The 25183-nt window shown below is 39.4% G+C and overlaps 1 protein-coding gene across 1 annotated transcript in view; it reads left to right on the top strand.

Moving 5' to 3' along the window:
* The window catches only part of arid5b (AT-rich interaction domain 5B), a 98534-nt gene that overhangs the window by 20069 nt on the left and 53282 nt on the right, over window positions 1–25183 (top strand). Inside the window, exon 4 of the mRNA XM_046853367.1 lies at window positions 15047–15277. Coding sequence (XP_046709323.1) covers window positions 15047–15277 — 231 coding nt within the window. The remainder of the gene's footprint in view (window positions 1–15046; window positions 15278–25183) is intronic.

Here is a 25183-nt window from a genome sequence, read left to right as displayed (position 1 = left end):
CTCTCACATGACTTATGAAAGGAGGTTATAGATGTGGACAATACATTTATATTGTCTTGTGTACAGATGAACTTCAACTTCAAACAGTCAGAGAAAGATGCCCGGGGTGGAATCTAACGCTGAGCGAGGGATTTTTAGAGCTTATTAAGGGTTGTTTGATGAAGTAGTAGCGTCGTTTACATGGTTTATGGAAGTCTTTAAGGAAAGCAGCGTTGCCGTATATCTTCCTTAGTTCCTCTTTTTTTGTTTGGACATAATTACTCCAGCAGCCGAACAATATCACTTTATTGTCTATCCTTAAAGATTATTACTTGTCGCACTGTATGAGATGATCCCAATAAAATGCCTGCCGAATTCTCTAACAGAAGGTGTGATGGGATTGTAAGATTTTGAAGATCAACTTACGATAGAAATTTGAGACATTCTCGGAGACATCACGTGACTGTGAGGTAATAAGAATATTTGTTTCTACCTGTTAGCGTGTTTTGCATAACCACATGCCGTCCTCCTATTGGTGGCTCTTGAATGCGAGTCGTAGCAGCGACGACAAGCTGTGATTCCAATTAAACATTCACATGGACCCCTGGTCATCATGCCAATTAATCAGAGAGAATTCTAATTACAATGTGCGATGATTTGGTTCACATTTATTAATTTTTGTGATATCATAAAAGAATAGAATAGACTTTATTTGTCACATATACATTAGAGCACAGTGAATATTTGCATATCCCAGACTGCTCAGAAGATGGGGTCAGCCATGATACAGCCCCTGGAGCATAGAGGGTTAAGGGCCTTGGTCAAGGGCCCAAATTTGCAGCTTGGCGATACCGGGGCTTGAACCCCCAACCTTCCGTTCAGCAACCCAGCACCTTAACCACTAAGCTACCACTCCCCACTGTATCAGTGTGTACAGTTAAAATAAAATGGAAATAAAAAAATAAAGCCAATAATTTGCATTTTGTGATGACCACAAAACTCCATATAAGGTCAAACATGATGATTACTGGTTGCATGAAATGAGCAATAAGGGCAAAGGCTGAAAGTTCTATGTTTTCACTTCTATGCCATGACAAATATTTATATTGGTAATAATGAATAAGAACTATATCCTTCATCTGCTGATGCATTTGTTTATGGCCTACAATAGTGCAAAGATAAACCGGCTCATCTTCTGTTTATACAGCAACATTTCTTTTGCCTTCATTAAATAGTTATTGCCTTAGTTTTGGCCTTATGGTTTCTTTCTTTCTTTCTTTCTTTCTTTCTTTCTTTCTTTCTTTCTTTCTTTCTTTCTTTCTTTCTTTCTTTCTTTCTTTCTTTCTTTCTTATGTTCTGCGAATAAAAATGAAAACGACTGACTAACAAAATTAGAAATAGATTAGTCTAAAATTGTTCTCTTAATACAATTAGTAATGCAACAATAAAGACTCACATCCATGTGTAGCTCTGAATAAGGGGGTCTGAAAATATAATCAAATAAAGCTAATCTCCGGATTATATTCTACATAAAAGTGCAGGAATTCATGATACAGTCTGATTTAAAGTTGAGTTTTATAATAGTTAGTCTTATGGGAAATTTGAGCACGAGTAGGACAATCTTTTTATTAGAAATGTAAAGAACTTTCATGTATACCAAAGTCGTTGTGTAAATGCTAATATGAAAGTTAAAAGAAATATATTGTGTGGTAAATGTGTCTCATTATCTGCAACGGACAAATCGTTAGAAATCGAACCGAGTAAACCCTGCTATAGTTATATAGTTATCCGGGAATACTGAAGTGAAATATAACTGGTGTTTGCGCACTCAGTGTAGAGTATGTGAGATTTTTCATGTTGTTTTCTGGCAAAATAATTACATTATCTTACTAAAATAATTCATTGGATCTGAAATTGTAGTACTGAATGCTTTTTGTTTCCTTTTTTGTTAGGCTGACATAGAAATGTATTGGCCACATTGAGCATATTGAGTCTTTTATATGATGATTCTTATTGGGTTCTGCCCATGGGTTTCCTGAGCATTTTGTGGTTATAGATTACCTCCAAATCCAGGGGGTGTAATGTCTAAAATAAATTGTCTCTATGTGTATACACTGTGTGCACACAGTGATTTTGCATGCGCTCTTTGACACTCTCATTCCTTATTTGCTGTTTTATTAACCTCCACTCTTCTGGGAAGATGTCCCACTAGATTTTGGAGCTTGCTAATAGAGATTTGTGCTCATTCACAAATCTTGTATTGATGTAGGGGCGAGGAATGGTGTTTGGAAGGGTTGAGGTCAGAGCTCGAGATCTAGAAGGAGGCTCAAGATCTTCCACTCCAAAACCCTGGTAAAGCATATTTTCCTGGAGCTGGCTTTGTGCACAGGGGCATTGTTATGATTGAACAGGTTTGGTTTTCCTACTTCAAGAGGAGGGAAAAATCAATGCCATCGCATCCAAAGACATGTAATAGAATTGTATGTCTCAAAGAATTTAGTCACAGTTTGGGGAAGAACCACATATGACTGGAAAAGTCAGGTATCCTGATGGTGCATGCATGGTCAAGTCAAGTCAAGTCAAGTCAAGTCAAGTCAAGTCAAGTCAAATTTATTTGTATAGCGCTTTTCACAACAGACATTGTCTCAAAGCAGCTTCACAGAAATCAACAGTCAAGGTGAATGGTGTGTGTTTATCCCTGATGAGCAGCCATGGCGACTGTGGCAAGGAAAAACTCCCTTAGATGTTAGGAGGAAGAAACCTTGAGAGGAACCAGACTCAAAAAGGGAAACCATTTTCAATTGTGTGACATCAAGAGTGTGATTATAGTCTTTAAACAATACAGAACACTGGAGAGTGAGAACTAACATGAGCGCTGGAGTGTAAGATTATAAGTACTGCCATTCTACAGTCTTATACAGTCATTTGAGGTTATGGAACCAGGAGCTACTGAGCAACTCATAAAATAGCTCAACATTTGTGACCATTTGCATGGTCTGCTCTTGTCCGACTCTTGGATACGCTCGTGCAGAACATAAAGGAACAGATAAACTTGTAGCACTTACATTATATGGTAGTAATACAGTAATCATTTATTTGAATATTCTTGACGTACTCATTTGAATTTACATGCTTCAGCTCGGACCTGCAACAGCAAACAGGCGTTTTTTGTAACTCCTGAATCTATACAGCTGGGCATGCACGACCCAATACATGCATTCCATTCTGTTTTCTCTTCATCCTTCTCTGAGTTGCAGAAAAAAAACTTGATTTGCTTTCAGCTAGCCGGTCTCTCGTCAGCTGCTAAACAGACGGCGGTAAATCACCCGAGCCGACCGAATTCAGTGCGGAGTCACCGGAAGTTATTGCCGTTCCACGTGCAAAGGCCTGAGTGTGCCATTTGATCTGGCAACCAAGATTCATTTTCATATGTCGTGGAAATGGCGAAGCGTTTGTGCTGACACAGGCAAAACAGAATTAGGGTGAAAAGGGAAAAAACAGATGATACGCTAGTTTTCTTAGGCAAGGCAACAAATTCAACAATAAATATAAATCGTGTTGCTACACCCGGATCGCAAGTGGCAAATAGTGGCTTCTGCTTAGAACAACAACATTATTCAGACCCTTTAAGCATTTCCTTGTTTTAAATGATCATATTTCAGAATCTGTATTCAATTTATAGAGCTCATTAAAAGCATACGAACGAGACACTTGGAGACGTGTGTTTACTCTGAGTTACCAACCCAAACAGCGATTATTTTGCAGAACGATCATTTCATTTTCCTTCAAAAAAAAAAAGGCACAAGGCTCTGTCTGCCCATACACTGGAGCTCTGTGGCTGTGCCTATTTATTTTTTTTAATAGTCATCATGTTTTGATTATTGGCAGGCCCATCTGGAAGTTTACAGGGCTTATTGTCCACTAATCTGCTCATATCATTATTCCCCCTATGACTAAAGCATGGAGCTGTGCCAGCGTTTTTTTTTTCTTTTCTTCTTTTTTCTAAATCCACAAGCTGGGTATTGATGTGGAAAAAGTCTGTTAGTTTGTTAATAACAGTGACGCAGGTTTTCTGCGGGGTGTTTTTCTTGTACAAGAGAGAAAAAAAAAAGACTACTAGAGGGGGAGGGTGGGTTAAGTCCAAATAGTATGCGCAGTCAACTTTTTTTCAGTCCTGTTTGTTTTTGGTCGCTTTGCTCTATTTCCGTTGCTACCAGCAGATTATGTGGACGAGCGCAGGGAGATAGTGGCAACGGAGGGCAACGAACACGCATGTCTCCCGGGCCTGACCTTTTCAGGAAGTGAATCGCTTTTGTCTCTAAAACATTTCTCATTTATAGCAGTGTATTTAGCGTACGGCCGAACCAAAGGGCGATTTATTAACCTGGAAACTCGGCTACATTCTTAACTAGGAGAAATTCAATTCAAAATCATTGTCCTGCTACATTCGTAAGCCCTCCAGCTCGAGGCAAGCATTGTGGAATCACGCTTTTATACCTGAGGAGGCTGAGTGTGTCAGAAAAGCACAATGTGGCTTTTTATGGCCTGTGCAGTGCCAAGCCCCATTCAGTCAGGATGACTAATCTGTTATTATCGCCACCCAATCATTTCACATCGGGTAAAGCAGCAGGGGTGGAGGGGTTGCGAAACTCAAGAAGGCTTCCTTTCTTAAATATTAAACACACTGGGCTTTTTTTTTTTTTTTTTTTACACACACTCTATATCTCGAGTCTAATTAATCCTCTTATTTGCCAGAGGATTCCTCACAGCATTGCACACACTGGTTAACTTTTCATCGAAGCCATAAAGCTCTCTACGCAGCACAGATATTGTGCATGCAAAGGGTTTAATAATGCTCGATTCCTATCTTGTTTATTTCTGATTAATATCTAAAGCGCATTCAAGGCGTGTTAAGGTGTAGTTATTGTTTGGTTAGAGTGATAAATGAATGGCATCAATTATTATAGCAATGGATGAGACAAAAAGGGTGCATGCATTCCATGCAACCTGTTTGATTCGTAGCCTGTTGCATGGCTAAAATTCTTTTTTTTTTTTTCCAATGAGCAATGCACATGACAAATTCCCCACCATTCCCCTTCGTCCGCCACCTGACGTCACACCGCCCGTTCCACATTTATCCGCTTGTCAGCCATGAATCAGTGACCAACCCTTTGACAGTTTTGACCTTTAATACTGTGCAAGCCACCGAAATCAGTGCATCCTATTCATTTAAGCAACTCAGTAACCTTCTATAGCATGTAAATGGGTCAGAGGTAAAAATAGCGTCTCGAATGTTAGAAGCAGGTAATTGTTTATCGCGTTCATAAAGTCAATTCAATTTCGTATGAATTGTTGTAGTCAAAGCTATTTGTCAGCGACAGTGCCCTTTTATTCTGTACGTATAAATACGTGCAGCTTTACCCCAAAATATAACACTGGGCTCTTTTAATATAAAATAAAAAAGCGGGTGCCATTACTTTATCAACTGTAATCAGGCCTGGCTTGTGAGTAAAGCAAGGCCTGGCTTTTTTTCTCCCCACTACAAATAGGAAGCAGCAGTGATCCATACAAAATTTAAAGTCCTTTTTCTAAGCACGTTTTATTTTCTCTGTGTGTGTGTGTGTGTGTGGGTGTATGGGTGTGGGAGGGGGTGTGTGTGAGACAGCTCCTATAATTATGAACGATTTCTTCTACGGGCAGTAATTGAAAAGGCCTTGTCTTCTAGCATCTGTGGATGAAGAAATCATCACAATGGCACATTGATAGCATGGTATCTTCTTATCCCCTCCTGGCATCTAATCCACTCCTTTGTGTCACATCCTAAATACTTTTTAATTGGCTTCGTTTGAGTAAAATGCTATTCTCTCGCGCTATTCTCCAAAGCTCGGTGTAATCGTCTCTCTCCGACTCACATGCTAAAACAGAGAGCTGTCATTGTTCAAGCAAAGGCTAGTGTGTGAGAATATAATGCGCCATTTTTGGAAAAAAAAACAGCTTTCGTCCAATCGTATCGACATCGAAGTCGGTCGTCTTCGTAGGGTTTTTTGTTTGCTTGTTTGTTTGTTTTTGCGGACAACTGAGAGTCGAGTCAATACATATTTAAATTGCTTATTAAAAGCAGGACCCAAGAATAAATGTTTAATTTCAAATATCATCCACGAGGTGGAGCGGAACAGAGGTTAGCGGAACGTTTAGCTTTTGTGTTTAGCTCCGGATTACCAGATATTATCGGATTTATGCAGTTCAACACGCCTGCATCGATGAACACAACAGCTGACATGTAATATTCCGTGCAATGGTGTAATGGGACGTTGGATTATATTCGTTCCAATTGTACATTAGTAATCTTTATGAAATCCATACGAAGTGCACATTATGTGAATCTGGGGGGTATCTTGCTAGGAAATTGGAAGTACAATATAGAACATACGGACAAAAGTATTGGGACAGTGGACGTTTTCCAGCCCTTTGTGGTTCTAGTTGGACGCACACATAAGATGTCTTTGGATGCAGTAGCATGAAATTGTCCCTTCATTTGAAGTAGAAGACCCAAACCTGTTACATGACAATGCTCCTGTGAACAAATAAGCTTTACATAAGATATGCTTTACATGGGTTGGAGTGGAAGATCTTAAGTGGCCTGCTATGAATATCTGACCTGTGAACACCTTTGGGATGAACTGGAAAGCTGACTGCACCACAGTCCTCCTACATCAGTAACTGACTTCAGTAAATCTCTTGCGGCTATGTCACAAATCTCCACAAGCACACTCCAAAATCTAGTGGAACATCCTCCCAGGAGAGTGGAGGTTATTATAACAGCAAACGGGAACTAAATGTGGAATCAGATGTTCAGAAAGTCTCATGAGTTTCCTCACAAAACCGGCAGGTTTTTTAAAACTTGGAATTCTGGCGCGATCCAAAAAAAAAAAAAGAAAATCTGTGCCAACTCCTATGATTCTTATCATCTAAAGCTCTTGGTCTTCACAGTCCATGTCCAGAGTAAATGTGCTCATTGTGTGTCATGAAAGATACATTTCATGGATGGAGAAATCAGTGGCTCGGGTGCCCGGAACAAGAGGATTATGTGTCAACTATTAGGCTATTAGTTTCTTCTTTTTTTCTTTCATTCATACATACACATGGGCAAGTAGGTTCATTATGTAAGCAGTCATCATTGCTTTTTTTTTTTTTGTTCAGTTCTATTCTTTATTTAAAAGTCAGAGAAAGACAAGATCCTTTTTTTTTTTAAAGTAAATCCATTTGGTATGTTTATTTAAACAAAAATACACTTTACAGATCCTGTATCTACAGCGTGAGGCTACTGAACCGAATCGTACCAGCTGCTGTACTACACACATCCTCAGAGGTGAGATTTGGCTTACAGGAGAACAGTTACTAGTCAGAATCAGGAGCATGCAGATAATGTGGGAACACTGATCAAACCGAGCAACGCACTGCAAAGTGTTCAGACATCTCATGCTAGCAAAACAGACACACACACACACACACACACACACACACACACACACACACACACCCACACACACAAAATCTCTTCATATTTCAAAATATCAAAATACAATATAGACACTAACCAGTACTGAATAATAGCTTGTATGCATTAAGTTAAAAAACTAATTTGTATCATGTAATGGGGGCAAAGACACAAGTGAGTATTAGTGAGGAGTCAACAAAAGCTAAAGCAAGACTAAAGCTAGAAACGAGGAGTATGACAAAGGTAACATACACTACACGGACAAAAGTTTGTGGACACCTGACCATAAGGTTTGTATGTACCTGTACATGAACATCCGTTTCCACATTTAGTCCTCATACGCCGTTATAATAACCTCCGCTCCTCTGGTAAGATGTTCCACTAGATTTCGGAGTGCGTGGAAATTAGTTCTCATTTAACCACTAGGTTGTTTGTAAAGTCAGGTTCTGATGTAGGGGAGGTGAGGAAGCCTGGGGTGTAGCCAGTTTTCAGAGGTTTTCAAGATGTTAGAGCTCTATAGCAGTCTACTGAAGATCTTCCACTTCAAACAATGTAAAGCATATGTTCGTGGAGCTGGCTTTGTGTACAAAAGCATCGTCATGCTTGAACACGTTTGGGTCTCCTAGTTTAAGTTTGATGGCATCCAAAGACATCCTGTACAATTGGGTGCCTTCAACTTTGTGGGAACAGTTTGGTAAAAAAACACATATGGCTGGAAAGTCTGGTGTCCCAATACTTCTGTCCATTTAGTGTATACTGGATCTGAGACTGGCATTTTGTTTACCGTTGATCTGTGAGCAGCCACGTTGATTCGCCGCCATATGCTGCTGCCAGGCAGTTGATGGTGTGTATTTTATAGAGGTTACCGATTTTCAGTTGAATTTACATGTTGTCAACAATTTGCTGCAAACACATTGCCCTTACTCAGACAGTTTTCTTAGAAAAGCATAATGACTGTGTGATAATGAGTCGCTTCCTACGCACGGCTTTATATCTCTGTCTGTGCCAGCACACTTATCTAACTAGCTGGCCATATATTACGCATGCACTTTAAATCAGCTACGATATATATTTTGGCTAACCAATTAGGTTTCCCGGTAACCCTGCATGTCACTGAGATGTGCTAGATAATTGATTTGATTTAGTATTTAATAATCTAGAGCAAGGAAATAGTGTCAAATTATGTAAACGAATGAAAATGGCTTAACTGATGAAACTCTAGCTTTATTTTGATTTTATCTCTATAGCACTGTGCTGGAGAACTTTAAGTTTGTGCTGAACACACAATAAACAGTAAAACACACACACACACACACGCACGCACGCACGCACGCACACACACACACACAGACTCACACGCACACAAAAACGCTCAATACATTGTAAAACACAAAACCCAAGTTTACTGATCTAACATCAGACTGCCTTAAGTTTCTGCAGTTACAGATCGAGTTACTGTTGCTTGAACAACAGGATCACCTGAGGCAGTCCATTTCCATGAAACATTTGAGTAAACTTAACTTCTCCCACTTGAGCTCTGAAAAAACAAATCCATCTGTTATTAATCTGTTACGGCGCTTCACCCATATGCTCCTCGACTTTGTGATTGGGATAATTACAGCCATGATGTAATATCCTGTACTCAATACACATGCGTTTCGAATTTCTTGATGTCTGAGTTCAAATATATATATATCTATCTTTTTTAGAGCGATATTACAGTGCAGTATAAGTGTTTAGTCGTTTAGGATTTAAAGGTCAGGATGTGTTGCGTTCGTGTTACGATGCCTTCATTCCTTTTTTGATTTAATATTGAAAGCAGAGGAAGGAGAAAATTGCGTTTTATTGTTTCTGAGCTCAAACAAAAAGGGAATATGACTTATTTGTTCTTATTTGTTTAATCACACAAGCGTTGTAATCAAATTCTGACAATACTATATAGGAGCAAAAGTGCCCAATATTTCCAATCCTAACCTGGAACTCAATTTCAACGGCAGGCGTTTCTTAGAAAGAAATGTCCACTCCGGGGTCATTTGCTCAAATTATATATTATATGATACAAACTAGACCAATATATTCACAGATTACAGACGGTGAACAGGATGCAGGTTGTGGCAGGGTGGGGCTGTTTTACAGTAAGCGAACCTTTCCTTTATGGAATACCATATGAGAGGAGAACCGCCAGATTCCTGTTTGCTGCCACATTCTTGTTGCTTTTGAAATTCACATACAGAAGCGATCCATATTAACCTCTTGGAGCGAAACCACAATGTTGGATGAAGTCCCTGGATTATGAACTATAGATTGATCTTTCATTTTATATCTGGGTTGTTTAGAAGCACTGAAAATGAAGGTGTCAAGAAACTATAAATGAGGTGCAATTTTAAATATTTTACATTTAGAGCAAAAAATAGGTATCAAACATGGTTATCTCGTAGACTTAATTCGGTATTGTGGGCTACGCTGTTTTGTGCTGCACCTGGGAATACCAATATAGCATCAGGTTAACTGTATGACTGTTTCAGCTTTGCTTATCACTGTGCATCATCAGCTCTCTAATTCGAACCTTTCTCTGCTTGCTCTCCTGGGAACAGAAATTCCGTTGGCAAACACGTAGCTGTCTTTTTTTCCAAGAGATTTAATGAGTTACACAAGACAGAGTTGTAAATTAGGATTTTATGAAATGCCTTTTTGAAGTCCCGGGAATTATTTGTTGTACCAGATACGTTCTAAGACCTATTGCTGTTTAATTGCGTCATCGGCGACACAGGTGTTGGGATCGTTTTTAGGAAACCTGGCGCTTAAACGCATTCATACGGAGCGATACAGAATGCCTTGGGCTCGTACGGGACTCACGTGGGACTCACCATACCAGTAAAAATTCACCACATAACATAAATCAATGAGTGGTTTTTTTTATATATGAAGGGGGGAATGTTCCGGGACAGCACGACTCGGAAGGCAGTCTAAACGTAGGTGAATAAAGAGCAGTATTATAGATACCCAGGAAGCATGCAAGTCTTGAGCAACCTGCGATCCATTACGCTTAGATCTCCGGCTGTTGCTCTTGGCTCGTGAAACACAATCACCCAAATTTAACAAGCCACTAAGAGCGTTTCTCAATAATTGAGCTCAGGCACAAACTCACGATGGATTTTTCCAGGAACCCGCTTTGAATTGAAAGTTTCCTCCCAGTTCGGGTGAGAATAACTGCACGAGCCTGGTGCTATCGAGAGTAAGACAGACACGGCACTCTAAATAGGCCAGCCTTGTCCATCGGGACAGACGAATCCACTGGAAGGTGAATTAGAGACATTTAAATATAAAAAGCTCGATATATTTAGTATCGAGAGACGGCTGGCAAGCGATCGGTTTTCTGCATGTATCTTACACACATGATTAACTGTCTGCTTCATCCTGGGGACAGTGAAGACAGACCGATGTCCTGCTGCGTCCTAGCTTTTTTTTTTGTTTTTTGTGGTTTTTTTTTTTATAGAGGTTGCACACCCAGAGGACAATTCACAAAGGAGCTCCAGCAGGAGCAGCATGGAATCTGAACAGTCTGCAAAGCTAAATCATAAACCAGCACATTAATAATAGCGCTGCACTGCGTTGCATTACTATATTTGTTCGGCATAAATACATTCGTCCTAGTTAATGTCCAAAGCTATATCCAGGCCTGTATTGTGTCGTCTCCCCTCCCCACTCCCCCCCTAACCCTGCACAACACATTAGCTCATCTACGAACTTGCTTTTTTTTTTGCATTCCAGCCAGCGGTGCATAAAAACAATTACGTCCTGTCAATGACTCCGAAGGGTTACACTAAGCAAATTAAATAGTCTGATGTTATTTGCTTCGGTTTACCCTGTGGTTGATTCACGGTTTAATAATAATTGGAAATTAATTACACGATAACACCAGCCCCATCTAAAATCTTGTGTTTCCACATTCTGTTTAGCAGGAAAACTGCAGTTTTTTTTTCCCCTCCCTCCCTTTTCTGCCTCACAGCGTCATTATAACGATGTAATAACGCACACTCATACGCACAGACGTTTGAGATAACAATAACACATCGGTTTGATTCATGGCTTTGTGAGCGAAGTGTAATTGTGTTAGCCATTATTGACGAGAAATATTTCATTAAAAAAACTGTTGCCGTGGAGATGACACATTTTCTCCCCCAACCCCCATTCCCGCTGCCGAGTTGCTCAGCGTGCGGTGTGTTAGTATCAATAATAATGCATGCCAATAACCTTAGCTTCAATACTCATCTGTTTTAATAGGCTGCAGTAATGAGGACATATAATAAGCAGCTTCTGCCAAGAATATTCCCGAGCCTCTATCTTTCGCTCTATCTCTCAGTCTCGAGCCTGAGATCTCTGTGTTTAAATTAATCAAGTGTTGACCTATGCTTTGAAAAAAAAAAAGAGAGAGAAAGAAAGAAATGTAGTTATTGAAGCTCTTCTGTCAAGCCTGATTGACTCGTTGGATACGGTTCGGCGATGAGGGTGGGACAGCCCTGGAATGTGTCACGTGGAGATACAGACGCCTCTGTTTCAGGTGCTGGTAATCGACCAGGTCGGCTATAAAACACGTGTAAAAAAACGTGAAGTGGCCAACAAACAAACTGGGAGTTAATCTTTCTCATAGCCCAGTCACTGCGCCAGGACTTGTGAGAGAAAATATTGAGCAAAAAAAAAGAATCAAAGGATTTGTATTTGCAGGATAAAAAAGAAAGCAAGCTCAAGCAGACACATTTCGAGAAAGTTAACAAGCTGACAGGTGATTTGGAGATACGGCTCTGTAAACTTCCATAACAAGCTCGGGCAGGTAGCGCAGCCAGCTGTACACAGCCATTATAAGATGTTTATCTAGGTCACGCTGTCTTCCATGAGCCAAACATTATAATTAGAATGTAGTTCTAATAAAAAAAATTCAGATATAATAAATATTTATATATAAAAAATATATATAATATATTTCTTCTTGGTGGTGGGGGCTGGGGGTGGTGGCGTGGTTTATAATTGCTTTCTCCGCCCGCGGCTGTTTTCTTTTTCGCCGACAATTTTATAACTTGACATTCTGTCCCATTGGGAAATAAGCGAGTCATATATTTTCCACTTCCTTAACAACCTACAAAAACAAAAGCTTTCTTACAAACGAGCATTTTTTTCTTCGCTGGTCGTGACTCAACACTTAGACCCCTCAGGCCTTCCTTCTAAAAAATTTTTTAAACGATTAAATAACTAATGATTATTACATTCGGACGTGCTTTACCACATACGTCCTGCATTTTATGTTTAATTGGCCCTCTTTGGCAGGGGCGCCGAGTAGAGAGGTGTTATGTAAATATATTCCCACAGAGGGTCATTTGACATTTTGTGGAGCACTTGCGCTGTAAATGAGAAGAACACTGCTATATTTAAAGAAACAGAGTCCCTTTCCAGGGATACGACAAGACGTGCAAAGCTTAGACGGTTGATTTTCGCGACCAGACAGCGCCTTCTGCTCTTCTTGTGACAAGGGCCTCTTGTCAAGGCTATTAAAGGAAAATTGCATAATGCAATTTCCAGTGGCCTCTAATGATAGTGCAGTCCTCCCCAATTAAATACCAAAGAGATAAGAATGGCTTTCTTTGGGAAAGGTTTGATTTAAGGAATAAAATCACTGTGGCTTCTTTTTTTAAACCAACAACCCGCCCCCCTCCGATCACCCTGAACCATCCTCTCAGGCCTGAGGCAAAATCTAATCAGGAAGATGTATGCTGACTGCCAGACGATTAACACAGAACTCTGAGACCAATTTGTGAATAGAAATCGCAGTTTGACTCGCTTCATACTTGGCACACGAATACAGAACGCGCATCATCCTTTGCTCGTCTGTGTGCTTCACGTACATCTTTGAGATTCAAATCTCCAAAATGTCTATAGCACACATTTCCCTGACCATTAAAATAGACAGCGATTTCACATTTATCCTCGTGATTTTTGCTTGTTACTCGAAGCAAAAAGCTAGGAATGTGCTTCGCCCCCAACTGTTTCACATTGGTATTGCACCACTCAGGCATTTACAGTATTCCCCTGTATGTATACAGTACTGTACTGTATTAACATTTTACTTCATTTTACAATGAATCATTATATTTTTCTTAATACATTTCATTATTCCAACATAAAACTCCATAAAAAAACAATTCCCTCTAAGTTTTTGGTTCTATCGTGCTAAAAATCAGCCAAACAAATTGGTTATGTGGCAAACGCAATTCCGCGATAAACCGGTTCGCGAGATTCAAACCGCTGTAAAGCGAGGATTACTGTACTATCGATCTCTAAAGACGCGCACAAGCGGCAGACGCGTACCAAATCTGTCTTGTAATTCTTTGATGCATTGAGGTCTACGCTTAGTGCGAGGGGACAATCTCTACAAAGTGAAAGCCACTAGACTATAGAGAGCGAGCGAATGCACCAATTTCACTCATCCCTCAGAGGAAGGGAATATGTGCACCACATCTGCCTTAAGTGGTTCTAAGACATGCAATAAAAGTCCTATAAAAAGATAAACAGGGTAAATCAAAGCACGTCATGTCGCTTTTTCTGTCCAGAGCCTCTCGAGTTCATTTAAAGTTATCCGAGTTTCTCTAGCCAGGGGCTCAAGCACAAAAGCCTGCTTGTCGATGGACTACACAAACATTACGAGAAACCATAAAGCATTCTTTCGAAAAAGCTTCGGTATTTGCTAATGAACTCGTAACCCTCGAAACTGAACCGTCCTCCATGTACCTGGCTGTTTTTTTTTCTGAATTCTGAATCCTTCCCAGGAAAATGTGTCTTTTGACTATGGTGACAGATGTAAACTCACTTTGTCTGTGTCCAGTGGCTTGTGTTTTACAGCTCCTTGGCAGCTCCTCCTAAGCTGCTGACAAGTCTGAAGCGCTCCAGTCTATTAAGAACCGCATGCATCGGAGTTTTTAGTGGCATATTATATATTAAGAGCTTATATTTTGAGCTTGTTTTTTTTAACTTGGTTTTTTAGACACAACCGAAGGGCTGATAGATAGAAGAACTTGCCAGAGCTGTGATCATGCAGGACTGAATGATGTGGCCCCCTGCCAGCTGTCTTGCTGGGTTTTTTTTTTTTTTTTTCAATGTCCAATCCTTACAGACGGCTGACATGGTAAAACAGCAGTTTGAGTTGTAAAATGTTGCATCTAGCATGTCTGTGCTTAAACCCAAGTAGACCTTCACCCATCACTATCTTGTTAGATAAGCTAAATGACTTCAGGTTCTGTATCCCCATGCTTCTGGAATACAGTACCTCAGGCCTGGTAAAGATATACGGAGGCTGTAGGAGGAGGAAGGCAAGAATCAGCAGTGACCTTTTTTGCACTGCGCAAGCTGACTTAGCAGCTTGCAGTTAATTCACACGCTAGTTGTAAGAAGCAACACAAAAATATTATCACACAACCCTTGAACAAATGGAATTGTAGAATGCCTCTTTGGCACGCTGGCCTAGTCAGCAACAGAAAGTACATTTCTGATGACCTTTCTTTTCTTTCTGTGTGGCTGCAGGTGATGATGCAGAGGATAAGAGGGTCCTGGTGCTAAGCTATCCACAGTACTGTCGTTACCGCTCCATCATTGCACGGATCCGTGAGCGGCCTGCTTCACTCCTGACGGACCAGGTGGTACTAGCTCTGGGGGGTATTGCTACGCTCACAAGCAACACTCAGATTCTCTACTGCAGGGACACATTCGAGCACCCCACACTGCTGGAGAACGACAGCATCTGCGACGAATTTGGTAAGCAGCATTTATGCTCAGACGTCGATTGAAACTTCTCCCTGACTGGAAATTGACATTATCCATTGGTGTGTGCATCTTCTTTCAGAATAAATGTTGGCTGCTCAAATGGTTGCTAAGAAAGTGTGAACTGGGCCAAATGAATGAGTGATTAAAATGATAGTTGAATTGCTGCCTAGATGAGTGGATTGTAAGTAGTTGGATAGATTAAGGTGGGTAGATGATAAGATGAATGTATTGATAGATAAGGGAAGCGATGGATGGCTCTGAGATGTTCAGTCAAACAGGATTAAGGCATAAATTGATGGATGGATGGATGGATGGATGGATGGATGGATGGATGGATGGATGGAGGAATGAACAGTTGGATGAACCGATGAATAAATGACTATGTTTGAAATGGGTGCATGTGTGAAAAAAGCTCATAATATAGAGATAATGAAACAGATGGGTGGTTCCAAGATGTTATGTTAAACTGAAAAAAAGAAAATTCAATTCCAGTTGACTCAAATGGATGATGGATGGATGGATGGATGGATGGATGGATGGATGGATGGGTGCCATTGATGAATGATGCATGAATAAATGAAGACATGGGTGGATAGAAGGATGTATGATCTAATAATAAATAGAGGAATGGTGTAATAAAAAGATAAATACATAGACTGATAGTATGATAAATAAAAAAATGAATTATTCTAAGAATGAGTGGATGGATGGATGGATGGATGGATGGATGGATGGATGGATGGATGGATGGATGGATGGATGCCATTGATAAATGATGAATAAATAAATGGAGTCATGGTTGGATAGAGGGCTGCATCGATCTAATAATAATTGGAGGGATAGTTTAATAGGGGGATAAACATTTAGACAGATAGTTAGATGAATGGAAAAATTATGAATTTCTGAAGAATTAAAGGATGGATGGGTGAATGGAGGAATGCATAGATGAATGGGTATTTAGCTTGTTGGACAGATGCTGACTGATATTGTGCCTGAATAGAATAGATAGAGGGTATTCAATTGATGAATAAATAATTGGATGATGGATGGATGGATGGATAAATACAAAGGATAGATGTTAAAATTAATGCACCGAAAAATGAAAAAACAAGTACGTGTAAATATAGATTTATGAACAGTTGAACTATGGAGATGTGTGGCTAGATTGATGGTTAAAAGAGTGAAATGAGTGATGGAATGAAATGATAGCTGGCTGCATGGATGAGTATAAGGATTGATGGGTATGGTGCATGGAATGAATTGATGGAGGGTTAGATAAATAGCCTGATGGACAGATGACTTAAAGGATTGTTGATATGGTGCATGAGTGGATAGATGGATGGTTAAACAGATGAGTAGATCGATAGTGGGTTGGTGTCATAATGAAAGTTACCACCTACATAACAAATAAACCTCTATGCTCTAAACAATCCGGCATCTTCACTGAAAGTTCTGCCATTTGATTTGAATCCCATGATGACTGGTAAAGTGTCTCAGGGGAGGCTTGGGCAAGGCAGCTGGTACTGGCGCTGGCACATCAGCAGGCATAAATGCCTGGTAGCCAGTTTGATCACACAAGTTCTAATTAAAGCAGGCAAACTGTTGTTTTTTATTGTTTAAGCTGAGGCTGCCCAGCCTTCCAGCTTCAGCTAGAACAATAGAAAGATAGATGGATAAGAAGACCATTTCTCATGATAGAGAGCAGCAGCAGTGATCTTTTACCTTCACCGTTTTCTCTCTGAGGTCAGAACCAGACTACAGTCTGCCAATCTGTGCTGCAGCTATAAAGAAGAAGTGACGTCTATCCTCCTGTTGGTTTGATCGTTCGAGTGGCGTGTTGTTGCTTGCTGTCAGCGCTCCTTTTAAAAGTGATACAGCCACTGGCACACTAAAGGAGAGATCTTGTTTGCAGCTTGAAGTGGTTCTCAAAACACTTTTACGTGCCAAGCTAGACTTGCTAGCATTGCGTTTTGCTGTTATTGTGTAACAGCTGGTTACAAGGGTTGCTCGAGCAGGAAGTAGTGAAGAAAAAAAAAAACGTCTCTGTACACGAACCAGTAGTGTCTCATGTCTCCACTTAACACGAACGTAAATCCAATGCGACGAAGCATCAGTTAAAACACAGTGATTCTGAAAGCTTTTGATTCATTTTCTGTGTTAGCAGCTGTGCCAATAGTGCCGGCTGGTATTCAAATCACAGGTTTATATTAAAGTGTTATTGTTACTATAGTAACAACTCATTCACAGGGACTTGCTTGGCAGATGCTCCACATAATGTAAGTCTAAATAAACAGATTAAGAAAACGTTTTGTTTGAATAAGGGTTTATCATTGTCATAGTTACATTACCTGTGAGGAGATTTTTATTTAACATTCACCATGGAAGTTTCCAGTGCTAGGATTTTTCTGGACTTTGCACATATTCTGTAGATTTTTTTTTAGTAAGCTAGAAAGCATTTTTTTTTTTTTTTTTTAAAGATAGAAAAAAGCTGAAAAGTGTTGAAATGTCAGTGATAAAAGGCTTGTGTTGTGGCTGCTCAGCTACATTTATTGCAACTGAAAATAGTAAAAAAAAAAAAAAAAAAGCATGTGTTATTAGTTAATAATAGAAAAATTGCATTTGTTGGCAAAACGCTGGAGTATAAGAGGAGAAAAAGGTTTTAGGACATCCTGTTATTGGAAAATAGGAAAATCATCCACCCCATTATGAATTATTTTCCTATAACAGCACACCATGTCATGTTTTATTTCTTATTCAAAAAATCCCGAATGCTAATGATTAATGCGACTCTTGAGTCTGCCAATAGCGCATAATCTTTTAGTGTGGGTTCCATAATAACTGGTTTCATTCCTACACCCATTTTTTTTTTCTACAAGTAAGGAGGAAGTATTCCTTTTGCGACTCAACAACAATGTGGTTAATATTAATTGATAGCTTTCGCCTCGGCTGGCAGCATTAAAGATTCCTGAATCTACATGATTACACCATCAACATTTCGTTTTCCTGGTACTGCATTCTCTGTCCTCGGAAAGGATACTGTATGCGATTGTTCCTTGGATTTATGTCGAGGCTTTCAATTCTGTGACTCTGCCAAAAGATTAACTCGTGGGTGACGAGGCAAGCAGTTTTTTTTTCCCCCTATTCGCTCCAGGGCCGTTTATGTAATAACTTAAAGTAGCAGCAGCTTTGCAGTTTTGAAAATGGCTGCCAATGTACTTAATGGTTTATCTCTTGTATATAGAGGACACATGATTTGGCTCTGAATTACTGGAAAAAATATCAGATACGCAGTCTGGGTTTTTGTAAGAAACAGCACCTTTTAGTAAAGCATGCACTCTGAGATTGTTGTAGATACTCTGAGAGCTTGTAGATAACCCTAGCACAATTCTGGACCAAACACCTATTCTTTGAAAACAGAACTCATTGAAACCACATTGAAACAAGCCATCATTTTCACAACTTCTACGAAAAGGGTGCGCTATTTATTACGCTCTGAACTCATGCGTGAAGTCATCGCTCATGTTAAAGCAGTAGATTTCGACGTTTGGCTTGTTGTGAGGCACATTGGAGAAAGAGAAAGAAATGAGAAAAAATCAAAGGTGACAAATAAGAAGTGAAAAACATGGAGCTTTTAGTGTGCCCAGAGTAAAGGTTACTTGGTGGAAAATCTCCCGCGTTTAGCCTAACCATTAACTTTACTGAGAAAGTAACGTGCCTTCCAGATCCTTGGCATTTTGAAAGGGCTGTCCAGTGGTTTTGAGACGATTCCAGTGCATTAGCGAGTAGCGGCCAGCATAGAGGGGTCCATTTCAGGAAAATGTGGCAGGAATGGTGTAGCTCGCCCACTGTCTTGCTCACACATATTTTTAGTAAGTTGATCCGAAGTCTCCTGCCAATTGCAGTTTCATCTGCTCCGTCTTTTAATGGAAATGTCCACAGGGCTTGCCTCGCCCGCCTGCTCTTCTGGCCACACGTCAATCTCTCTCGCGTGCTCTCTCCCTTAAGGAAACAAAGGCTGCTTAATTGACTAAAAGGTCTCCCTCGGACGTGATTGGGTCCCAAATACGAGCTTGGTGAAACGTTTTCTTCTCACCCTGTTATAGGAACGTAATTAGAACCCCGGAACCCCATTCTTTCGCCATTACAATGCATTATATTGTGCGCAAAGTGTCAGCGGGGGGCGAAGGCGCCCCATAGGCAAACAGAGGCCAATTTGGTTTCGACACTACTCCGCAGGGTTTCACCCTGACCCCGGCGGGTCACATGACTCCCGACGACAGCCTGAACAATTACGCCTGCCACATTCTTCTCTCGGGCTGTGGCGTGCTACAGAAAACCCAACTCTAACAGCCGTGCCTCCTGGTGATCGAGACAACACCGCCCTGCTTAGAAATAACAAACCCCCCCCAAAAAATAAAACCCACACATAAGTGTTCCTCTTCCATGAAGGACACTGTCTTTGAAAAGCGCGAGAGAAAGGATTGAAGTGTCTCTTTAGATAGGTAATGTTAATGGAAGGACTATTCAAGAGGGGTTTTTTTTGTACCATGGAAGCTCTGTAATGGTTGTGCTGTTATTCCCCCCTCTCCTGATTCATTTCCTGTCTCTGAGGACGTTTATTTTTAGGAAGTCAGTATTATTATGTGGGCATATGCTTAATGATTGCAGTGTGAAGCACAGGCATAAAAGATGCATTATGGAATGAAGAGGGTTTTTTTTTTCCCTCACCACGGCATGTCAGAGAGAAAGAAGACAATGTTCTCTAGTCATGAGGAACGTGTTATGTGGCAGATGTACGCTATGGCTGTATCTTTATCTACAGGGTTGCCAGGCTTTAGTCAGCATGACTGTTTTTTTTAATTTTTGTGTGTGTGTGACAGGAATGTAGTGTAGCTGATTAGAGCATGATTGGTGCATAGCGATGAGGATGACAATTAACGATAGCCCGTCGTTCGGGAAAGAGAAGAGGCAACTGACAAAGCAGCCCATTGTTGTTTATCATCAAGGACCCTCTCGTGTTGCAGCCATTGTTGAGAAGTGCTAATAATTTGTACTTAAGTAAATCAAATTGCAGGCCAACGGTTTCACCTTTCTTTTATTTTTTTTGTGCGGAGCAAGCACTCTCCGATTTCATCCTCTGGCTCATTTAGAGGATGTGTTTACCGCATACACGGCAGTAAAAATGGGTCATTTATTTTTCTCCTGTTTAAAAAAAAAAGCCCTAGCAAATGAAGTGTGTGTGTGTATATACCATGGCATGTTTTTATACCCAAATGTCATCACAAGAAGACGGATATCAGACAGTTTTCACTTTATACGGGAATTTAGTTGGTATCCATGAGGGGAAAAAATGCAGAGGAAAAAATTACTTTGGGGACCGAGTTTGAAGGTGGGGTTTAATTTGAGATATTTTATTGTCTTAATTGAAGGTCCTCATAAGGATAGTGAAACAAATGTGTGTGTGTTTGTGTGTGTGTTGGTTAATTTTGCATCCATGTGGCCAAGTGTCTCTTGGAGAAGAATTTAATAGGCATTCGGAGAACCGACTTTGATTGATACCATATTTTGGGAAAAAACGGGGACATCTGTGTGCTGAGTGCGAGAGCTTGTTGAAGAGAATATTAATACTTCACATCGCTTTTTAAAGTACCAGGCAGGGGGACGTACGGGGACTCGGATTCGGGACTCGCAAAGGGGCACCGGCTTCTCCGCTTCGACCATGTGGCTCACAGAGCATTTAAATAATTAGATGCAGGGGAAAAAGATTTATTATCCCAGACGCATATGGAAGAAAAACTTTCTTTTTGATTCTTTTTTTTTTTTTTTTAAGAATATTGAGGAACATCGTATGCCCCCCCCTCCCCTCCCCACTTCATCCCCTTCGCCTTTTCATCAAAGAAGGGGAGGGAAGGGGGGAAAAAATTAAAATGAAGTAAGAATTACCTATAACCCAGTTTCTTTTTCTTTTGCAATCGGATCCGGGTCTCGAGCTTTGCTGCTTACATAAACAAATCTTTCTCTCAAATTTGATTCAGCATTAAGTCTTTCCAGAGACATCGACACCCCTACCCTCCCCACCCTGCCCCTCTGCCCCCACCCCCCATTTCCCTTGCTTCTATTTATATTGGATATGAAGTTTTCTTTGTCGTTCCCTGTGTCTTCATTGGAAATAAAACTCTGATGTTTGCTCTGAACATAAAGTAATGTGTTGAAGTAGTGCAGCAGGCAAATTTCCCAAATTCCATTGGAGATCATACTCTCTCTCTCTCTCTCTCTCTCTCTCTCTCTCTCTCTCTCTCTCTCTTTCTCTTCGCTTTACATGTTTTCCCTCTCTCTGTTTCTGCTCCGGCTGTACTTTGGCTTTGCTAGATTTAATGCAGGTAATTAATGCCATCCAGATGTTGCAGTCAGATCCATTTTGGTGCTGCATGTTGAAAGCACAGACAAGCTCAGGCAGGCTCCATCCACACTAATCACTTAATACACTCGAGAAGGATTGTATGAGCGGTTAAGTAAACAGTATGTAAAAATGATTACTGTTTTTCCATGCGCAAAAGCATACAATTAGCCCCAACACGAACGTTCACACTCGTCGTTTGCATGAACCACGGGAAAAATAAGCTCTCTTTACATCTCAGCTTTACATCACTCTCATGTATCTCTTTTTCCCTCTCTCTTCCTCTCTTTTCCTCTCCATACCTCTGACTATAGTTTCTCATTCCACGTGCACGGTTTTCTACTTTAGGTTTGATGATTCAGGTTTTTGTTTTGTTTTTTTGTTGATTTTTTTGTCCACCGACCATTCCACAATCTAGATTGAATTACAAAAGGTCATGCATTTTTTATTAGCCCACATGCCTCATCCATGTGTCATATTAAGAATTTAAGACCAAAGCAAAGAGCTGCCTAGTTTTCAATCCAAAGTTATACTTGTTATTATTTCCATCCTACTCCAGGCCTTGTCAGGGTCAGGCGGAAACCTCCCCCTAAAAACCACCCACATAAAACACACACACACACACACACACACACACACACACACACACACACACACACACACCATCATCACCACCACCACCGCCCCACCTTACAATTTCTTAAAATCCAAAATAGTTTCCCTCCCACAGAGGAATTTGCATAATAGTCCAACAAAGTTATAATATTTCTCCGAATTTGGTAATAAATAACTTACGGGTCATCCAGATAAACATTGCACGCTTCATGTATATATGTGTGTGTGTGTGTGTGTGTGTGTGTATGTGTGTGTGCATGTGGTGTGTTTGTGTGTGTGCCAGAGTCTGTTCATGTACTTTGTGGTTTTCTGTTTCTTTGACTCTGGGGTCAGTATTATTAGTTTGAATGGGATTTACAGCTTGCTATTTGCGTGCATTTTGGATCGTGAGCCGGTTCACATGAAGCTGATGGATTATGATGATATTTCATCGACATCAGCGATATATTGATATCAATAGAAACGTTATAATATTGATATCTGACTATATACCGTTGTTCACGGCAATACGACGATATAATATTGTCGACAACGTAATATCAGTAACCCGTTATGACGATATGATATTGATATGACACCGATATCAGCAATATCACAATGCAATCTCAGTGTATCAGGTATAAGTGATGAGGCTGTAAGACTAATAATGCTGAAAATTAATTAACATTATGTCAATATAATATCAATATCAGTGATGAGGATAATTGACAATATCAATTGATATCGAATTAAAATTATGATATAATATCAATATCATTGTTGATTGTGTCACAAATTAGCGATGTTTTTTTTTTTGATTATTTAATATAAATCTCAGGGATGATTTAATATCAGATATTATCAGTATCATTGATGATATAATATCAATATAAGTGATATAACAAAATAATATCAGTATTAGTGATATAATGATATGAATATACAATTATAGCAATATCAGTGATATATCAATATCAGCAATGATATCAGTGATATGGCGATATATCAATATTATTGACGTCAATATTATATCAATAACAGCGATGCTGATATAATATCAGCGATATGACGATAGTTAAAGCCCCGGTATTGTCAAGCTGCCACACTTTGGCCCTTGAGCAAGACCCATAACCCCCTGTGCATCAGGGGTGCTGTATCATGGCGAACCCTGCTCTTTGATCCCGGCATCCTACATCGCTGTGATATGCGAAGATATAATAGTTTTCGAGATCAAAAAAGTATATAAAAAAATTATGCAATAATTTTATCGTTAACTATCGCTATCAATGAGTATATAATGGCAAGATAGATAGATTTATATATCAGCAATGACAATATAATATCGACGATATGACAATATATCGATATCAGCTATGCGGATAAAATATCAGCAATATGACAATATATCGATATCAGCAATGATAATAAAATATCAGCGATATGACAATATAATATTGATATCAACAATGATGAAATAATATTAGCGATATGACAATATAATATCGATATCAGCAATGACGATATAATATCAGCGGTATGACGATATAATATTGATATTAACAATGACGATATAATATCAGCGGTATGACAATATAATATTGATATTAACAATGACGATATAATATCAGCGATATGACGATATAATATTGATATCAACAATGCCGATATAATATCAGCGGTATGACGATATAATATTGATATCAACAATGACGAAATAATATTAGCGATATGACGATATAATATTGATATCAACAATGACGATATAATAGCGGTATGACAATATAATATCGATATCAGCAATGACGAAATAATATCAGCCGTATGACAATATAATATTAGCGATATGGCGATATAATATCAACGATATGATGATATAAGGTCGATATCAATGGGTATATAATTATATCATCAATATGATATAATTTGAATATCAGTGATGACAATATAAAATCAATATTATCAATGACCATATAATGTTATCATAGCAATGATGTTATATCACTGTCAGCAATGATGTATTATCAGCATCAACGTTATGACGATGTGATATCAGTAACAGCTTTATAACGGTATGATACTGCTAATTTTGTTATGCTATACTGATACTGCCCTTTATGACAGATTAATATAATCACAATCATGCCTAGAGCCACAGGGTGACGTCTCCCATTTGCTCATGCATGTCACATATTGTGACTTACATGTTACATGTCACCAATCACTCACACGTTAACTTGCTCCATGGTTCGGTTATTGTTATTTTTATTTTATTTTGTGTGTGTGTGTGTGTGTGTGTGTGTGTGTGTGTGTGTGTGTGTGTGTGTGTGTGTGTATTTGCACTTTAATACATAAATCTGCACCTTAATCTGCTACTTACACATCATTCACAGTGACATAAATTACAATATAATATATAGGCAATAAGGCGATATTTCACTGATAATGCTGTTGTGGTCATATAATATCGATGGCAATTTGACCATATAAAAAACATAAATTATTGATACCATCATTTACAGGTATTGTGAGATAATTTTTATATTATTTGGATTAAAGGCAAGGAATTGGATGTTAGTGTACTACTATTTTTCTCCCTTAAAATGGTCTTAAGCTGATATGGATCTTCAAAAATAATAAAATGTTTTATTTTCCTTCTGTGCCCTGTTTTTTTTTTTTTTTCTGTGGGCATCCCAGTGTTGACTCAGGGTTTCAATGTCACTATGGAAAAAATGTGTTTAGGTATTTCAGTAGGATAGTTTTATCACATCACACACCCTTAGTTTGATGTCTGATCTAGAGCTAAAACGATTCCTTGAGTAACTCAAGTAAATCGAATTCAAAAAAGCATCGAAGCAAATTATTTAACTACACACGGAGCACTGTGTTTCCCCACGGACCGTTAATAC

This window comes from Silurus meridionalis, chromosome 7 (genome assembly GCF_014805685.1).
Source record: "Silurus meridionalis isolate SWU-2019-XX chromosome 7, ASM1480568v1, whole genome shotgun sequence".
Taxonomy (NCBI): domain Eukaryota; kingdom Metazoa; phylum Chordata; class Actinopteri; order Siluriformes; family Siluridae; genus Silurus; species Silurus meridionalis.
This window is presented reverse-complemented; position numbering and strand designations above follow the sequence as displayed.